The sequence below is a fragment of the Monodelphis domestica genome, chromosome 1 (assembly GCF_027887165.1).
Source record: "Monodelphis domestica isolate mMonDom1 chromosome 1, mMonDom1.pri, whole genome shotgun sequence".
Classification (NCBI taxonomy): domain Eukaryota; kingdom Metazoa; phylum Chordata; class Mammalia; order Didelphimorphia; family Didelphidae; genus Monodelphis; species Monodelphis domestica.
Genome location: NC_077227.1, coordinates 29,652,250 through 29,668,754, shown reverse-complemented (window position 1 = coordinate 29,668,754; position 16,505 = coordinate 29,652,250). Strand labels below are relative to the sequence as shown.

General features: G+C 38.8%; 1 protein-coding gene across 5 annotated transcripts in view; it reads left to right on the top strand.

Moving 5' to 3' along the window:
• Positions 1 to 16,505, top strand: part of CTNNA3 (catenin alpha 3) — a 2,164,949-nt gene that overhangs the window by 28,742 nt on the left and 2,119,702 nt on the right. For 4 of the 5 annotated variants that reach the window (XM_056819226.1, XM_056819230.1, XM_056819240.1 and 1 more), the window contains exon 2: positions 16,218 to 16,321. In XM_056819226.1, coding sequence (XP_056675204.1) covers positions 16,223 to 16,321 — 99 coding nt within the window. In that variant the 5' untranslated portion in view covers positions 16,218 to 16,222. Of the gene's footprint in view, positions 1 to 2,056; positions 2,202 to 16,217; positions 16,322 to 16,505 lie in introns of those variants that run through there. The other variant, XM_056819225.1, reaches the window with a different exon arrangement.

Here is a 16,505-nt window from a genome sequence, read left to right as displayed (position 1 = left end):
CCCCACAAAATCAAGGGAAATTTTTTCAAATTTAGTTTTTAATTTTACTGATTTCCAAGTTGAGTTAATTACTAGAGATGGAGGATGAGCTAGGCAGAGAAGTAATCAGAGCAATAGTTTCCCTGGATTGCCACTGCAGAATTGTGCCATTATTCTAATATCTCCAAAATTTTCCCTGAAGCAAATGCTCAACCTTTTTGTTACCATCAATGTTCTTTTGATGAAATGGACAATTTTAGAGGAAACTGGGCAAATCTTTATGAACTGATTCAGAACAAAATGAGCTGAATTAGGAGACCAATTTATTCTATGGCAACAACATTAAAGAGAGAAACAACTTCAAAAGACCTTGGAACTCTGATCAACACAATGATAAACCACAATTCTTCAAGAAAATTTTTATTTTTTGTCTTTCTTTTATTTTTTAATTACACATAGAAACAATTTTTGACATTTATTTTCTGATGTTTTGAAATTCAGGTTTTTTTCTCTCCCTCGTTCCCCACCCCTAAGGCAATAAATGGTCTGTTATAGGTTATACCAGGGCCTTTCATGCAATCTACATTTCCACACTCCCTGAGCTGTGACAGAAAACACATATCACCATACAATAAAAAAAACTCATGAAGGAAATAAAGTGAAAGATGGCAGGCTTTGATCTGTAGTCAGAATTCAACAGTTCCTTCTTTGGCTTTGGTAATTAAAAAAAAATCATAAATCCCTTGGGGTTATCTTAGGACCTTATTTTGCTGTTAATGGTTTAGTCCTTTACCGTTGATCACTGTACAATATTTCTGTTTCTGTATGTACTATTCTCCTTGTTCTGCTCACTTCACTTTGCATCTGTTCATATGTATTTCCAGGTTTTTCTGAAGTCACTCTATTGGTCATTTCTTTTATGGTGTATTCCATTACAAGCACATATCACACCTTGTTCATCCTTCCTAAATTGATGGGCATCCCCTCAGTTTCCACTTCTTTGCCACTCCAAAGAGGTCTTTGCTCAAGTAGGTCCTTTTCTCCTAGCTCTGATTTCTTTGGGATCCAGACCTAGGAGTGGTACTGCTGGGTCAAAGGATTTGCGTAAACCACAAATCTAAAAGAATGAAGATCAATAAGGTCACTGCACCACTCTATCTTCAGAGGTGACTATTGTGTGAATTCACTTTTCTGGACTATGTAAATATGCATTAAGGGATTTAAAAATGCTCAATGGGGGCAGATTGACAAAAATACTTATTACCTGAAAAATAAAAATAATAAGCTGAAAAAAAGCATCAGTATCCTTTCACCATCGCCACAACCTATATGGTTTTGAGTCACTGAATACCACAATCTCCCCAGAATTGTAGCTATGCTTAATCCAATGGAAGGCACGAGTAAGTTTCAGCACATCACCATTGTAAAGGATGTCATGGGAGAGAGATAGGACCTATAATGTAGGTGTACCAAGAGCAAGGGCCATCCTAGGGATGGTTACATGTTTCTTTGGTATCCAGGCAATATTAAGAGACCTAGAGGAGGACTTCCGTAATTTTGAGTGAATTATCCATGGGAGATTTCTAGGAGGACCCGATCAGGTATGGACGGGTTGTGACTGGCACCACCTGGATCGGATCATAGAGTCACTAAGCTATGGAAGCATTGATTCCAGAGGTCTTCTATTACCAGTGGTAGGTCCATAAATCCTCTCTCTCCTCTGGGCACCCTGACTGGCTGCTACTGAAATCTATTTGCATTGAATTAATAATTGCAGAATAATTTACATACTGATAGAATCTGGAGCACTCCAGTTACCGCGCCAGTTTTCCTTTTCATTCCTCCTACGCATTCAGTGGGACCTCGGTATTTAATTGACTTCCAGAACTTGCAGCTTCTGCCAGGCTGTGCACATGAAACCCCCATTCAAAGTTCATCTCAGGTCTTGGGTCACTTGTTCATCATAAACTCAGGGGAAGCCCTCTAGGGCAGAGCTTGCTGGCTTTGCATGTTTTCCGTGGGCATATTGCTTTAAGAGTGCCCAACCCCCCCCCAGAGCAGCAGCCACTGTGTCCTGTCAGTCATCCTGAAATACACTAGAGTGCTTGTCAGACCGTTTGCCTACACATGCATCACAAGCCAAATTCTGAGCCCAAGTGGGGCCGAAGTTCCAAACATAAGCGATTGCTCAGGCAGTCGGTTTAGGAGCTGTCTGTGGCCAAGTAAGTGTTTGTGTCCTGGGGTCGGCTGGTGAGTGATGGCTGGGCTGGTCTCCACTTCCTTTGAAGTCTGACTTTGAAAACCCGTTTGTTTTTTCCCCAGTTCTTTTTTCTCCTGCCAAGTGAACTCTCATCATTGTAGATCGTTTGAATGGTACCTTTAGATAGGAGGTTCAGGGGAGAAATAAAGGCAAGGGGCATCTGAAGATAGATAGCATGCAGACACTGCTGTGGTGTGCAGGGTTTGGGAGTTCTCCCCTCTAGGGGCACCTCAGAGAGACACAAAGTGTCAGGCTTGCCTTCATGGGTACCAGGAGCCCCTCCACGTCATTTGAGGGGGGCACATTCGAAAGCTGCACCTGGGCAGCTCAAATTTGAGTCTTTAGAAGGGATATCTCTGAAGTGCTGAAGGGAAAACTTGTCCTAGGCATATAATGATGATTAATAATAATAATAATAATTATTATTATTATAAAAGTAATGATTACATTTACATAATGCTTCAAAGTTTGCAAAACACTTTTTGTGCATGATCTCGTTCATCTTAAACATTATAATTGGACAGTAGCAAATTTGAAATGTTTTTGCTGTGAATCTGAAATATTATCATGTGAGTAGGTGTGGTTCTGGGAGGTAGTGTACTCCAGCCCAGTAATATATGTAAAATACTTGGCAAATCTGAAAGCTCTTTCTGTTTCAACCATTACTAGATCCCTTAGCAATGCAATCTAGCCTTCAAGATTTTGTTGCAGACTTCTGGATTTGAAGTGAAATGTGGATTTTGAACGATTTTTTTTCTGCCTAATTTTTTTCTCTTTGTATTTTTAAGCCAGACAATACTGATGGGCAAGAATGCAAAAAGGAAAAGTGAAAGAAGTTAGTGAACTTAATGCTTGCATTTTCAATCTGATTTTGAAGGAATAATTCTCAAGACAAGAGTTGTAAGTTTCATCTCCGTTCTAGGGTTACCTTTAAGCTGCTTCTTTAAATAAGAGAACTTCTGGGGGGCAGCTGGGTATCTCAGTGGATTGAGAGCCAGGCCTAGAGATGGGAGGTCCTAGGTTCAAATCTGGCCTCAGACACTTCCTAGCTGTGTGACCCTGGGCAAGTCACTTGACCCCCATTGCCTAGATCTTACCACTCTTCTGCCTTGGAACCAATATGCAGTATTGACTCCAAGATGGAAGGTAAGGGTTTAAATAAAAAAAAAATAAGAGGACTTCTTAAAGGGGCACAATTTTTGGAAACCAGCACAGTGTCATGTAAATATCGCTAGATTTCTGTGATACCTAAACACACTCTGGAATAGTGGATGAAAGCTGGTCTTGGAGTCAGAAAGACCTGGGTTTGAATCCTGTTTTGGACTTGTTAGCTATGAAACCCTAGACAAATCATCTAACTTTTCAGTGCTTTAGACAATTCACTAGGACTTCTCTTGGTTCCTAATTCAAAGAGGAGATGCAATCTGCGTTTGTGGAGGAACTTCCTGAAGTAGCCAGAATCATAGATCCTTCTTGAAAACACACAAGAGATGGGGCAGCTAGCTGGCTCAGTGGATTGAGAGCCAAGTGATTCAAATCTGGCCTCAGAGGGGTCCTAACTGTGTGACCCTGGGCAAGTCACTTAATCCCCATTGCCTAGCCCTTCCTGCTCTTCTGTCCAATACTTAATATTGATTTCAGGACAGAAGATAAGGGCTTAAAAAAAGAAAATGCATGAGAAAAAATTCATATTCAGGTTATTTGGCTATCATTTGCAATCAGTATGGCTAATTCTTGCCATTATTATAATTATATTTATATTACAATATAAATATAATTATAATTACTTATAAAGAGGGTGATCCTTAACTGTTTGCCCAATGACTATTTTCATAGGATCATAGACTCAGGAGCTAGAAGGGACGTTAGTGATTAATGTTATCTAATTCCCTCATTTTACAAAGGAGGAGACTGGAATTTACAGAAATTAAATGGCCACACAGACAAGTGGCACTGCTAGTTTTCAAACTGGGGGACTCTGACTTTCAATCCAATGCTCTTTCCATGATACTGTGCTATTAAGTGATGGTTATGAGACTCAGCTATTTTCACCTTCTGTTGGGTTATATTTTTGGCTGACCTAAATAGTGATGAAGGTCATATAGGGGAAGAAATTCAAGGTTAGTCCTTTGTGGTTTTGTAACTATGAACCACAGATCCTAGAGTGTGTACTGAGCTTAGTGATCATCTAGTCAAAGACCAAGGTCCAGAGAAGGAAAGGTATTTGTTCAAGATTCCTTGGAGATTTCATAAACCATTTTAGTAAATCCAGGGTTCAAACCAGTTTGTCTGTCTCCAAGTCCAGGGCTCTCTTTTGCTCTACCATTCCGAGTTCATGCCATGAGAGGATTAGTTGGAGGAGTTGAAGTGTTTAGCCTGGAGAAGAGAAGTATCAAGGGAAACATGATAGCTGTGTTCAAGTTTTTGAAGGTTATCACCTGGAAGAGAGATTAGATTCATTCTAGTTGTTTCCTGAGGAAAGAATTAGGACTAGTGGGTAGAAAGAGCAAAGAAGCACATATAGACCTAAGGGCAGGAAAAACTTTCTAACAAAGAGAGCTGCCTCAAATGTGGAATGACCTCCTTGGGGAGCCAGGGTCCAAAGAAAAGACAAGATGACTATGTGTCATCTAGAGGGCTGGAGAGGGGATTCTCTGATAGGAACATATTGGGACGTGTTGGCTTCTGATATCTTTTCCACCTTATAATCTGTGATTCTGAGATTGTATTCTTCTTTTTCTTTTTCTTCTTCTTCTTTCTTCTTCCTCCTCCTTCTCCTTCTCCTCCTTTTCTTCCTCTTTCTCTTTCCTTTACCTTCTGTCTTGGAGTCAACACTGTATATTGGCTCCAAGGCAGAAGAGTGGTAAGGGCTAGGCAATGGGGGTCAAGTGACTTGCCCAGGGTCACATAGCTGGGAAGTGTCTGAGGCCAAATTTGAACCTAGGACCTCTAGTGGCTCTCAATCCACTGAGCTACCCAGCTGTCCCCTGGGATTGTATTCTTCAAAAGCAGAAAAACTATTAAACAGAGTTTAACTGATTAGAAAATCAGGGTGCAAAAAGCTCACACCAAGGCAGAGGCAATGTTCTGGCCTGGCTCTCTGAGAGCTGATTTGTGAAAAGAGGGCACTCTGGGGACAATCTTTGAAAGAGAGAGTAAAGCTGGGATGAGAAAGAACAGGAAACTGAAGTTCCCAAGTAGTTTTCACACAACAGCAATTTATTTAGTCACTTTGAGGGAAAAGAAGGAATCTTTTTTAAAGACTCCTCTCTTTTCTTTACTCAGATAAGCAGGGCTTTTATTACCTTCTAATGTCTCTGTCAACTGACCAGAGATAAAACTGGAAAAGCAGATCTCTGCTTGGAATTAAGGTTGATGGTAATTCACTCCCCTGGGCTGTTCTTTTACTCAGCACCTTAAACAGAATCAGACTTTCAGAAAAGTCTGCAGATGTTTGATCTGCCTGACCAGGCTATTGGCCCTTCAGGGCTCCTATAGGAACCACTGTCATGTTGCTTTATTAAGAGACAGTTGCTGCCTCTGTTTCTGTTATTTGATCTTGATACAACGTATCAGGATGTCATTGTTCTCTTGTGGGAGGACACAATAGAAGATTCTTTGAGTTCTCTGAGATCAGATAAAATAGGCTTTCTTCTGGAGAAAAGTCTCATTGCCCTTTGCTGTCACTGAATTCTTGAGCATTTGTAAAAGCCTATAAACTCAGTTCCTTTATCCATAAAACCAAGCTAATAACAACAATAACAGTAGTTGCCATTTGTAGAATGTTTCAAAGTTTGTAAAATGCTTTACATTATTTCATTGGAGACAACAGATTTGTGAGGCAGGAACTATTATTGTTATTGTTATTATTATGACATCGTATAGATGGAAAAACAGAGCCTTAAGGAAGTCCAGAGTCTTGACAAAGGCTATGGAAGCAGTAAGTTTCTGAGGCAGGATTTGAACCCAAGTCTTCTTGATTCATGGCTTACAGGGTTGCTTTGAAGAAAGTGTTTTTAAACACAGTTCTATAACTATCTATCTTGAATTATTTTTATTGTTATTATGATACACATACAACTTTATTCAGAATCAATTGCAAAAAGCATTTATTAAGCACCTACTGAATGGAAAGTATTGGAGAAAGTATGGAAAGTGTTGGAGATTTAATTATAAAAAACCAAAGCAGTCCTTGCCTTCAAGGAGATTACATTGAATTTATTGCTTGTTGTAACAGAACAGGTGCTGCCCTCAGAGGCAGGAGACCTGAGTTCAGTACTTTGCTCTGGTATGTACTTACTAGGTGACTATAGAGGAGTTAGAACTTTTCTGGGCAACAAACTTATGATCAATAAAGAGGCACAAGGCCACTACTTACCTCACCGGATGGTTGTGAGAGATGCACTTTATAGAGACAGCTAGATGAGAGAGTAGATAGAGTGCTGGACCTGGAGTCAGGAAGATCTGAGTTCAAATGTAACCTCAGACTTTAGTAGCTATGTGGCCCTGGGCAAGTCAATTAACTCAGTTTCCTCATCTGTAAAATGGGGATAATAGCACCTCCCGCTCAGGGTTGTTGTGAGGATCAAATGAGATAATATTTATAAAGCACCTTAAAAACCTTAATCTGCTATGTAGATATTAGTTATTATTATTATTACTAAAGAACAAAGAACTATAGGAGGGTGAGCTATTAATATTATTACAATGGCAGAGATACTATATATACAGAGATAAGTAAACATAATGCAAATTGAGACGGTTGAGTGTTAGCTACTGGAAAAATGGGGAAAGGCTTCCTGTAGTGGGGTGACAGCTGATTTAAAGCTTAGAAGAATCCAGATTCTAAGAAGTAGGCATAAAGCACAAATGTATTCCAAGCATGGGATAAGAGCGATAAGAGATGGAGTGGTGAATCCAGGAGCACAAATTCATATAGTTTGGCTGGAATGTAGGATGTATGAGGGAGAATCATGGGAAATAAGTCAGAAAGGAGAAATGGGAACCAGATTATATGTCAAACTGTGGAGTTAATGGAGGCAATGGAGAATCGCTGAGGATTTTTCAATAAGGGAATGGGATAATTAGACATATTTTAGGAATATTAGTTTGGCAGCACTCTTGAAGCAGGATTCAACAGAGGAGAAACTGGAATTAAGGAAACCAAGTTGGAGCCTATTTCAAAGTGATGACAACCTGGCCTAGGGTGATGGCCACAAGATTGGGGAGAAGGAATTTTAAATGCAATTTTACAGCACTTCAGTGATGGTATCATTTTCATATGAGTATGGAGTACTGGGGAGAGAAAAGGCAGTGCCAGAAATATCCTATACTTCTGTCCTTTCCTGCCTGCCTCAGTTGAAAATTTAAATGTTTACCCTAGTCTGGAGAGATTCAGAAAAAGACTTAGCATTTTCTAAAACAAAAACAAACAAACAAATAAACAAACAAGCAAACTGAAAAACCAAACCCCCAAAAGAAGGAATCCTTCCTCTCCTTATTTAAAACAGTGCAATCTCAACTCTGCTAAGCATTTAAACTCTGATCTTACCTGGAGGATGATCAGATCTTTATGTGAAAATTCTGGCATTCAAAATGAAAATTATTTTTCCCTGACTTTAATTGAAAAAGAAACAAAATACCTACCGAAACTTTGTCTTTTCTTTTGATGCTAAAATTGGCCATTCATAATAATAGCTGACATTTGTGGCACTTTAGTGTTTCTGAGTCTTTTGTGTATTTCTTTGATCCTAAAAACCCCAAAGTAGATACTATTGTCATGATCATTTTACAGATGTGGAAACTGAGGTTCAGAGAGGGTAAGTGACTTGCCGGAGGACTTATTCCTGTCTGATAAGTTTCCATAGGGTGGGAGGCATGTAATATTCTATTCCAGATCTCTCTGACTCCAAGAACAGGGTTCTCTGTTCCACTAGGCTAGGCTATGCTGACCTGCCTTGGGAAGATGGTCTTGGTATAAGATTTAAATGTAATTATGCTTCCATGTTTTATTTGGTATTGCCTTAAGTGGAACCCAGGAAGCTCTTTATTACTTTTGGTATTATTGTTTAGGTGATGGAAAAAAGTTGAATTTTGTATAGCATGACTAAAAAAAATCACCAGTGAGCATAGGCCCTTTGCTTACATAATTCACTCTTATAGAATATCTTTTTTCTTAATTAAATTTGACTGGTCTTGTTTTCAAGACTTATAGAGTTCAATGTGTATATACATGTGTGTATGTATGTGCGTATGTGTATGTATATATTTTCTGGTGAATTCAATTTTGTCTCTTTAAAATAATGCCAGTCTATGAATTTATAACAAGGTTGTGGTTTGAAAAAGATATTTCTAGGATGCTTTTGTGTTTGAATTCTGACATATTTAAAATTTTCCATTTTTATTCTAAAATTGAGAATCCAAAAATCTAACGCAGTGCTCTGCACTTGGTGTTCCAACATTCTGGAATGGCAAATTATTTTTGAGGATTCAGACCCAATAAATTGACCCAGAATATTTCCATTAAGTGTATTGGTCACCACTGGTATATATCCTTTATTTGGAATTCTGGGACCTTCTCAAAAGAATCAAAGATCTTTCAAAAGATTTCTGTGGATTAGGAGGGTTAACATCATTGTTTTTAGCTTGATTTATAAAAGTGGTGCCCATCAATATGAGATGAATGCCAGCTATTAAGAATATCACCTAATGCCCAAGTGGAAAGATGGTTTGATGGATGGGTGGCTCTTAAAAGATGAAATCCTCTCATTCTAGTGTTCAATATTCCCAATGAGAAATAATATGGGAGGGCCATCTAAAGAAAACAATGTAGCCATATAGGGAGATCTTTGGTTGATTTTAGCTAAAAAAATACATATATAAACAATGAAAAGAAAGGACACAAACCTGAGGACAAATGCAAATGTAGTTTCTTTTTAAACCTCAACTTTCTATCTTAGTATCAGTTCTAGGTTAAGTGATTTGCCCAAGGTCACACAGCTAAGAAGTTTCTGAGATGGGGGAAGCTGGGTAGCTCAGTGGATTGAGAGCCGGGCCTAGAGATGGGAGGTCCTAGGTTCAAATCTGGCCTCAGACACTTCCCAGCTGTGTGACCCTGGGCAAGTCACTTAACCCCCATTGCCTAGCCCTTACCACTCTTCTGCCTTGGAGCCAATATGCAGTATTGACTCCAAGATGGAAGGTAAGGGTTTAAAAAAAAAGAAGAAGTTTCTGAGGTCAAACTTGAACCCAGGTCCCTCCAACATCAGGCCTGGTGCTCTATCCAATGTGCTACCTAGCTGCCCCTAGATTTTCTACTATTCATTACAAATGATTGATTTAGAGCCAGAAGGATTTGAAGAGATCATCTGCTCAACATTTCCCAGATTTATAGATGCAGAAACTGTTGCCTACAGAGGTTAAGTGATGAGCCCAGGGTCATAAGAGTACTAAGTAACAGAACTGGCATTTGAACCCAGGTCCTTTAATTTCTGAGCCAGTGTTCTTCCCAAGCACTGTTTCCTTTCTCATTATACTGGATGTATGTGTTTTTCAGATGTTGAACTTAATATGAATTAGCTTACAATGTTCTGCCATTTGAAGCCTATTAACTATTGGCTCCCATTTTATTTGCAACCAATATTGTTGAACAAAACCACCAAAATCAACTACCAGTTGGTCCTAAGGCCTGAACTGCTTCTGAATGGTTGTTCTGGCTCTGACAGTTTTTTTTTTTCCAAGTTGATTCAGACTGGTTCTCTCTGATATAAATCAGTTGGGACCCAGTTCCAAGTGATTCAATATAGTTGGGACCAGTCTAAACTAGTTCAAACTGGTTCAAACCAGTTTTACACCTATTCCAAGTGATTCTAATGGGTCCCAACTGGATTTGACTTGGGAGAGAAACAGTTTCTTCGAAGTCCAATCGTCCTGTAGAATCTAGGTCCTTCAAGGACTTCTCTGCTTTCTGCTTTGTAATTTCACTTCTAAACAGGACTTCTCTGCTTTCTGCTTTGTAAGTCTTTGCCATGGGACATTTCACTTCTAAACAGCCCCTTTCAGTGGATGTGAATTAATGGACCAGGAGAAGCCATGGTGACTTCGGTCTCTTTCTGATTCTTGACAGAAAAGCCTTCATTTCCAGAAGGCACAAGGCTCTGTAAAAATGCTCAATGATTTCTTTCCTTTTAATTGTCCATTCCCCTTAGTTCCACATTCCTGGAGATCAATGGGCTTTTGCAGACCTATTTCAAAATCTTTTATTAAAAATCTATGTTCCTCCAAGATGTGTCTACATGGATCTGTTGGGAGTTCTTCAGACAGAGTGTTATCCTACTTCCTTTATAGGCTTCTTATTATAGAATTTCGCAATGCCTTCCATTTACTGTCCCCATGATCACAGGGCAAATGAACACCAGCAGTCTTGGCTCAGTTTAATTGGAAGAATCTATCACTAGGAAGGTAGACAGTAAAAAACCAGGCAGATGTATACACACATTCAAATGTGGCTGTATATATCTCTATATGTTCTCTTTCTTTGTGTGTATGATTGTGTGATTCTGAGGTTACGATTGCCAGCTTATCTTGTTATACAGTTTGTTGGTTCTTGGCAAACCTGAAGCAGAAAGGGTCCTATGGGAGTATCCAAATAGGAAGTCATCTGATGCTTCTGTTTGACATAGAGGTGACCTTAAGTTCTTGAAGGAAGTCTTAGGGGAAACAAGCACAGGTGACACTACTAAGGTACTACTAAGCTAGAAAGGCGTTGCGTATGGATGAATGTTGGATTTCCACCATTTGTAATGTAAAAATTAAATTAGTCTCTACTGATAGAAATATTATATTTTATGAAGTTTATTAAGGATACAAAATAATAAACCACATGTCTAGGCTGATTAGCCCATTCACAGCCTACTTACTACATGTTGCAATCTCTGAGTAGAGGAAGAGAGAGCGGCTGAAGTAGGCATTACAGCCAGTTTAAATACAAATTGTGATCTCGCCCAGGTGGGGACTCAGGTGAGATTATAGGGAATTCTGGGAAGTACCAAGGACTTCTGGGGATTGAAGTCTAGAGTTCAAATCTCCATTTTACATTAATAGACTAGACTGTTAAGTCTTGAAAGAGTTGACTTGGGGTGGTGAACTTATCTGTCACAGTCCTTCTTGAAACTGGTAATCCAAGGTATAAAGAAAGGAGTGTCATCTGTGTCATTGAAGGGCATAGGTCTATTGATAAAATCCTGGATCCTTGGAGGATGGAAGTAATGTTGAGAAGGGGCTGAAAAGAGTCAAAGGGAGAGTCATCAAGACTATATTAACCCAAGAAATGTTCCTGGGAGCTGGCTTAATTCCATCAACAGTGAATCCACCAAATTCCACCAAAGGAGATTAGTTTAGTAATAATAATTTTGATTTTAAAAGTTTTATAGATAATTTGAAAAACTACCAGTTATTTATGGATATATAGTCAGCCCCAACTCTCAGAAGAATCATATGGGAGGCAACATGGCAAAATAGATAGAATGTTGGTCAAGAAGATATGGGTTCAAATTCTGCCTCTGACATTTACTAGCTATGTGATTATGTACAAGTCAACAAATATTTATTAAGCAGCTACCATGTGCCAGCTACTGTGCTAAGTCCTGGGGATACAGACAAAGGCAAAATCAGTTCTTGCTCTCTAGAGCTCATGGACTAATGAGAGAGACAACATGCAAAAAACCACACACAAACAAGCTATGTATATGATGAATTGGAGATAATCTCAGAAGGGAGGCATTAAGGTAAATTGGGGAAGACTTCTTGTAGGAGGTGGGATTTTAGTTGAGATCTGAAGGAAGCTAGGGAAGTCAGGAGGCAGAGATGAGGTGGGAGAGACTTTTAGCCAGTGAAAATTTATGGAACCATGAGATAGAAGGATGGCAAATGTATTAGTAATATTAGATAATTGAATTTGTGGAGTGGAGTCAGGTTGAAAATGGAGGAGGGAGCCAAGTTCTGAAGGACTTTAAGTACTTTATATTTGATACTGGAGGCAATTGAATGAGGGGATGATGTAGTCAGACCTGAACTTAAGTAAGATTAATTTGATAGCTGAATGGGGGATCGATTGGGTTAGGGAGGGGTCTGATATAGGCGACCAACCAGAAGCCTAGTGCCCCAATCCAGATATGAAGTAGTGAGGAACTACTTCAAGGTGGTGGCAGTGTCAGAGGAGAAAATGGAGATATAAAAGGGATATTATGCATTGATAGGTATATCTTCAACATTAATAGAAAAGTTAGGAAGACTAGGGTTTTCAAGGAAAATAGAATGAGTTCAGTTTTCAAAAAATCCTTCCCTTCTGTCTTAAGTAACAACTCTAAGACAGAGGGGAAGGGCTAGGCAAATGGTGGTAAATGACTTGCCCAAGGTCACACAATTAGCAAATGTCTGAGGCCAGATTTGAATCTAGTTTTGTCTGACACTAGGACTGGTGCTCTATCTACTGAACCACCTTGCTGCCCCTATAAGTTCAGTTTTGAACATGTTTAGTTTGAGGTACGTATGAAATGTCCAGTTAGAGATAATCAATAGACTAGTTAGAGATACAAAGATAGAAGCCAGAAGAAAGATAAATAAATTTGAGGAGCTCAACATGGAGAAGATAATTTAATACATGAGAACTGATGAGATTCCCCAAGTGAAGTAGTATAGAGAGAGAAGAAAAGAGAGCCTAGGATAGAACCAGGCGGGGGTTGGTGGTGGTTTCCCTGGATAGTAGGCATGCTATAAATGAAGATCCAGGAAAGGAGAATGAAAAGCGATCATAGATGTAGGAGGAGAACCAGGAGAACAATATCATGTAATTCTTCTGAGCTTTAGTGTTGTCTCTTAAAATGAAAGCAGTGGATTCAGTGGCCTGTAAGGTGCTTTCCAGGTCCAAATATATGATTCTTTGTACTCTCCTTTGTAACAAGAAAAAATCATTAAACAAAGCCAGATGACACAGATCAAATTAAATCTCCCTCCCCTTTTCTTTCCCCCATGGTGAGATCTATGGACTCCTTGAAGATGTCTCCTGCATTTTCATCATGTGACTACAAAAGGAGCATACTTCCAGTGTCTAAAAGAGAGCCAATGAAAAGGAGTATGAATGAACTATGGGAGAGGGAAGAGGCCTTAATGCCTGAATGTGGAACTTTATTGGATTTTGTGACACCACAGGAAACTAGCCACGGGAAGGATTTGTGGTCTCATCTGTGCCTTCTTATTCTGTATGCTCCTTTTATGATTCCTGTTCTCCTATACATACTATGTAGAGGGTCTACCTAATGTTCTGTAGATTTCATTATGGCTCTTTGAGCATTCTGAATCATAGCACTTGGGCTGTCCATCTCCTGTCAACTGTGTTTCAACATGACCAACTGACCTTCTTTTCGGTGTACATTTTCTCCAATTATATCACTTGCACAGAGATTGACACACAAAGGGGATGTCATAATATGGGTTGACTAGCTCTTCCTTATTCACAATACTACTCCATTTCTCATCTCGAGGTCTTTGTATTGGCTACCTCTCATGCCTGGAACAGCCCCTTCTCTTCTCATCATGTGCCTCTTGGAATCCCTGGTTTCCTTCAAGATTCACCTCAAGTCTTCTAATTAGTCTAGTCTAAAAGACTAATTCTAGTCCTTTCATACAACCTGATAGCTCTTTTCAAATACTATCAATTCCCCTGCTAAATCTTCTCTACTATAAGAGAAGCATCTTCAGTTTCTCCAGCAAGTCTTCATGTACCACGAACTCAATCCTCTCCACCTCTTTAGTTGTTCTTTGAATATTCTCCAGCTTATCAACATCCTTTAAAAAATATAGCACTTGAGGGCAGCTAAGTGGCTCAGTGGATTGAGAGCCAGGCCTCTTTAGGGGTCCTGGGTTCAAATCTGGCCTCATACACTTCAGAGCTGTGTGACCTTGGACAAGTCACTTAACCCTCATTGCCTAACCCTTACCACTCTTCTGCCTTGGAACCAACACACAGAATTGATTCTAAGATGGAAGGCAAAGGGTTGAAAAATAAAATAGATTGCTGTGGTGCCCTAAACATATGAAATCTCCTAATTTCTCATTCCTGGTATTACACCAATTGCTAGTTGTTCTTGGAGACAGTATCAATCTATTGGGATAGAAATTGAGTTATGATTTCATACAGAGTTTAATTCAGGTGAAAAAATTCCCTTCACCGATATGCCAGCACCTTCTCTGCAATGTACGATCTCAGAGTTGCTTAGAGCAGAGAGAGTTTAAGTAACTTGTTCAAGAACACACAACCAGTTTGTGTCAAAGGCAAAGCTTTAACCAATGTCTTCCTTGGTTTTAAGGCTAATTCTATAGCCAGTATATTAGGTTTCCCCTATATGAGCATAGTATACATGCATTCATGTATCATTATATTATATTATGGTATGCTCTGCTCTGATATCTTATAACATGTCTTACTATATTATATCATATCATATATATCATATCAATTATATAATATACCATATTGAATTATATCCAATTAAATTATTATATATTGAGCAAAATCCTTTTAACCAGGCTTAGGAGAGGATACTGGAAAATCATCAGTTTATATATACAAATAATACATGCATATTTGCAAATTATATATTATCATTTACTAGGTTTGACTAGAACTTGCTTGTTTTTTTTGGTACTTTTTGCAATATGAATACCATATGTTACTTTTTTAATGCTATAGTCAGTTCTTTACCATAATCTCTGAAGTTGTTTTAAGGATAAAGGGAAGGTATTTTCTGAAAAGCATCTTTCCTAGACTATCCTTCCCCACCCTCCCCAGTCAGTGCCTTCTCAATGAAATTGGCTCTATATCTCATGTATATAGTATAGGTGTAGGGTAAAACCCTTACCTTCTGTCTTAGAGTCAATGCTGTGTATTGGCTCCAAGGCTAGGAAATGGGGGCTAAGTGACTTTATTCAGTATTTAAAAAAAAACATGCTGTCTCTTAAATTAGAATGGGAGCTTCTTGAGGGGGCATACTAAGCTTTTGACTTTTGATTTCGTATCCACAGGGCCTAGCACTAAATACTCAGTTAATACTTGCAGACTGACAACTGCTCAAGGAGGATACAGTGGGTTAGTTATAATGCTGTGCTTATAAAGAACTGTAAAAATTATCCAAGTGGTTGCTGGTCACAAGAGGAGGAGGATCCACCATCTTATAGTCAGAGCTAGAGAAAATCAATGGAGAGACACCATGTTCTGTTAGTATTATTACACTGTTAAGAGATATAGAAGAAGATGTCCAGCATGGAGGGTGGATGCCTTTTGATAGATTTCCAAGAGGACTCAGATAAAGGTCACACAGAAGATATTGTGATCTGTACTTTTGGAGAGAATGCCCACATAGATGATTCATAAACTGAATGGAACTGAAGGTCCAAAAGTTTATGTGTTAGGAAAGAGAAATGCTTCCCCTTATCCAGGGAAGTAAGCTCTCATCGATGCTAAGAACCAATTGTTAAATCTTCAGTGTGAGCATTTATATCTTTGAAATAGGCAAGTGTTATAAATCAAGTCTTGATTTATTATTTTATTGATTGTCTAAACTTTAGGAAGGGATGGATAAAATGTTAATGTAGATTAAACTTAGAAGTGTGTCATATGTACATTTTTCTTTCCTAAGAACTGGTTGTTTTACCATTTACTAGCTCAGTCCTGCTTGAACCTAAAATAACTCAGGGTGGGGTTAAAACCATGGAAATTCTTTGCTTCACTTTTCTATTAGCGGGTACATAACACATATTTGTTGAGTTGGGTTGAATTGAGTTGAGAGGGTGGGATTAATGGGAAAGTGCTACTAATGAGAAACTTGATCACCTCTATGATTCTGCCTAAGCTTGGCCCTGTCCTCTAGAAATGATTTTGACTCACTTATAATTGTGTGTCTATTTTTGTCTTTCTACACAGGCAGAATGTCAGCTGAGACACCAATCCAACTGAAAATGAATCCTCAGGACCTTCAGATTCAGACACATACAGTGGAGAAGCTACTAGAACCCCTCATAATCCAGGTAGGAAGCACATGGAAATCAGCAGGCATGCTCACTCCAAAGGAATGGAGAAAGAAATGGACCAAAATGGGCAACAGAATGAAAAAATATTTTCTTATGTATATGAATATTCCATCTAAAATACTCTTTTATCTTTGATGCGGTATTCTGAGAAACACAATTATATGTATGCACATACATATTT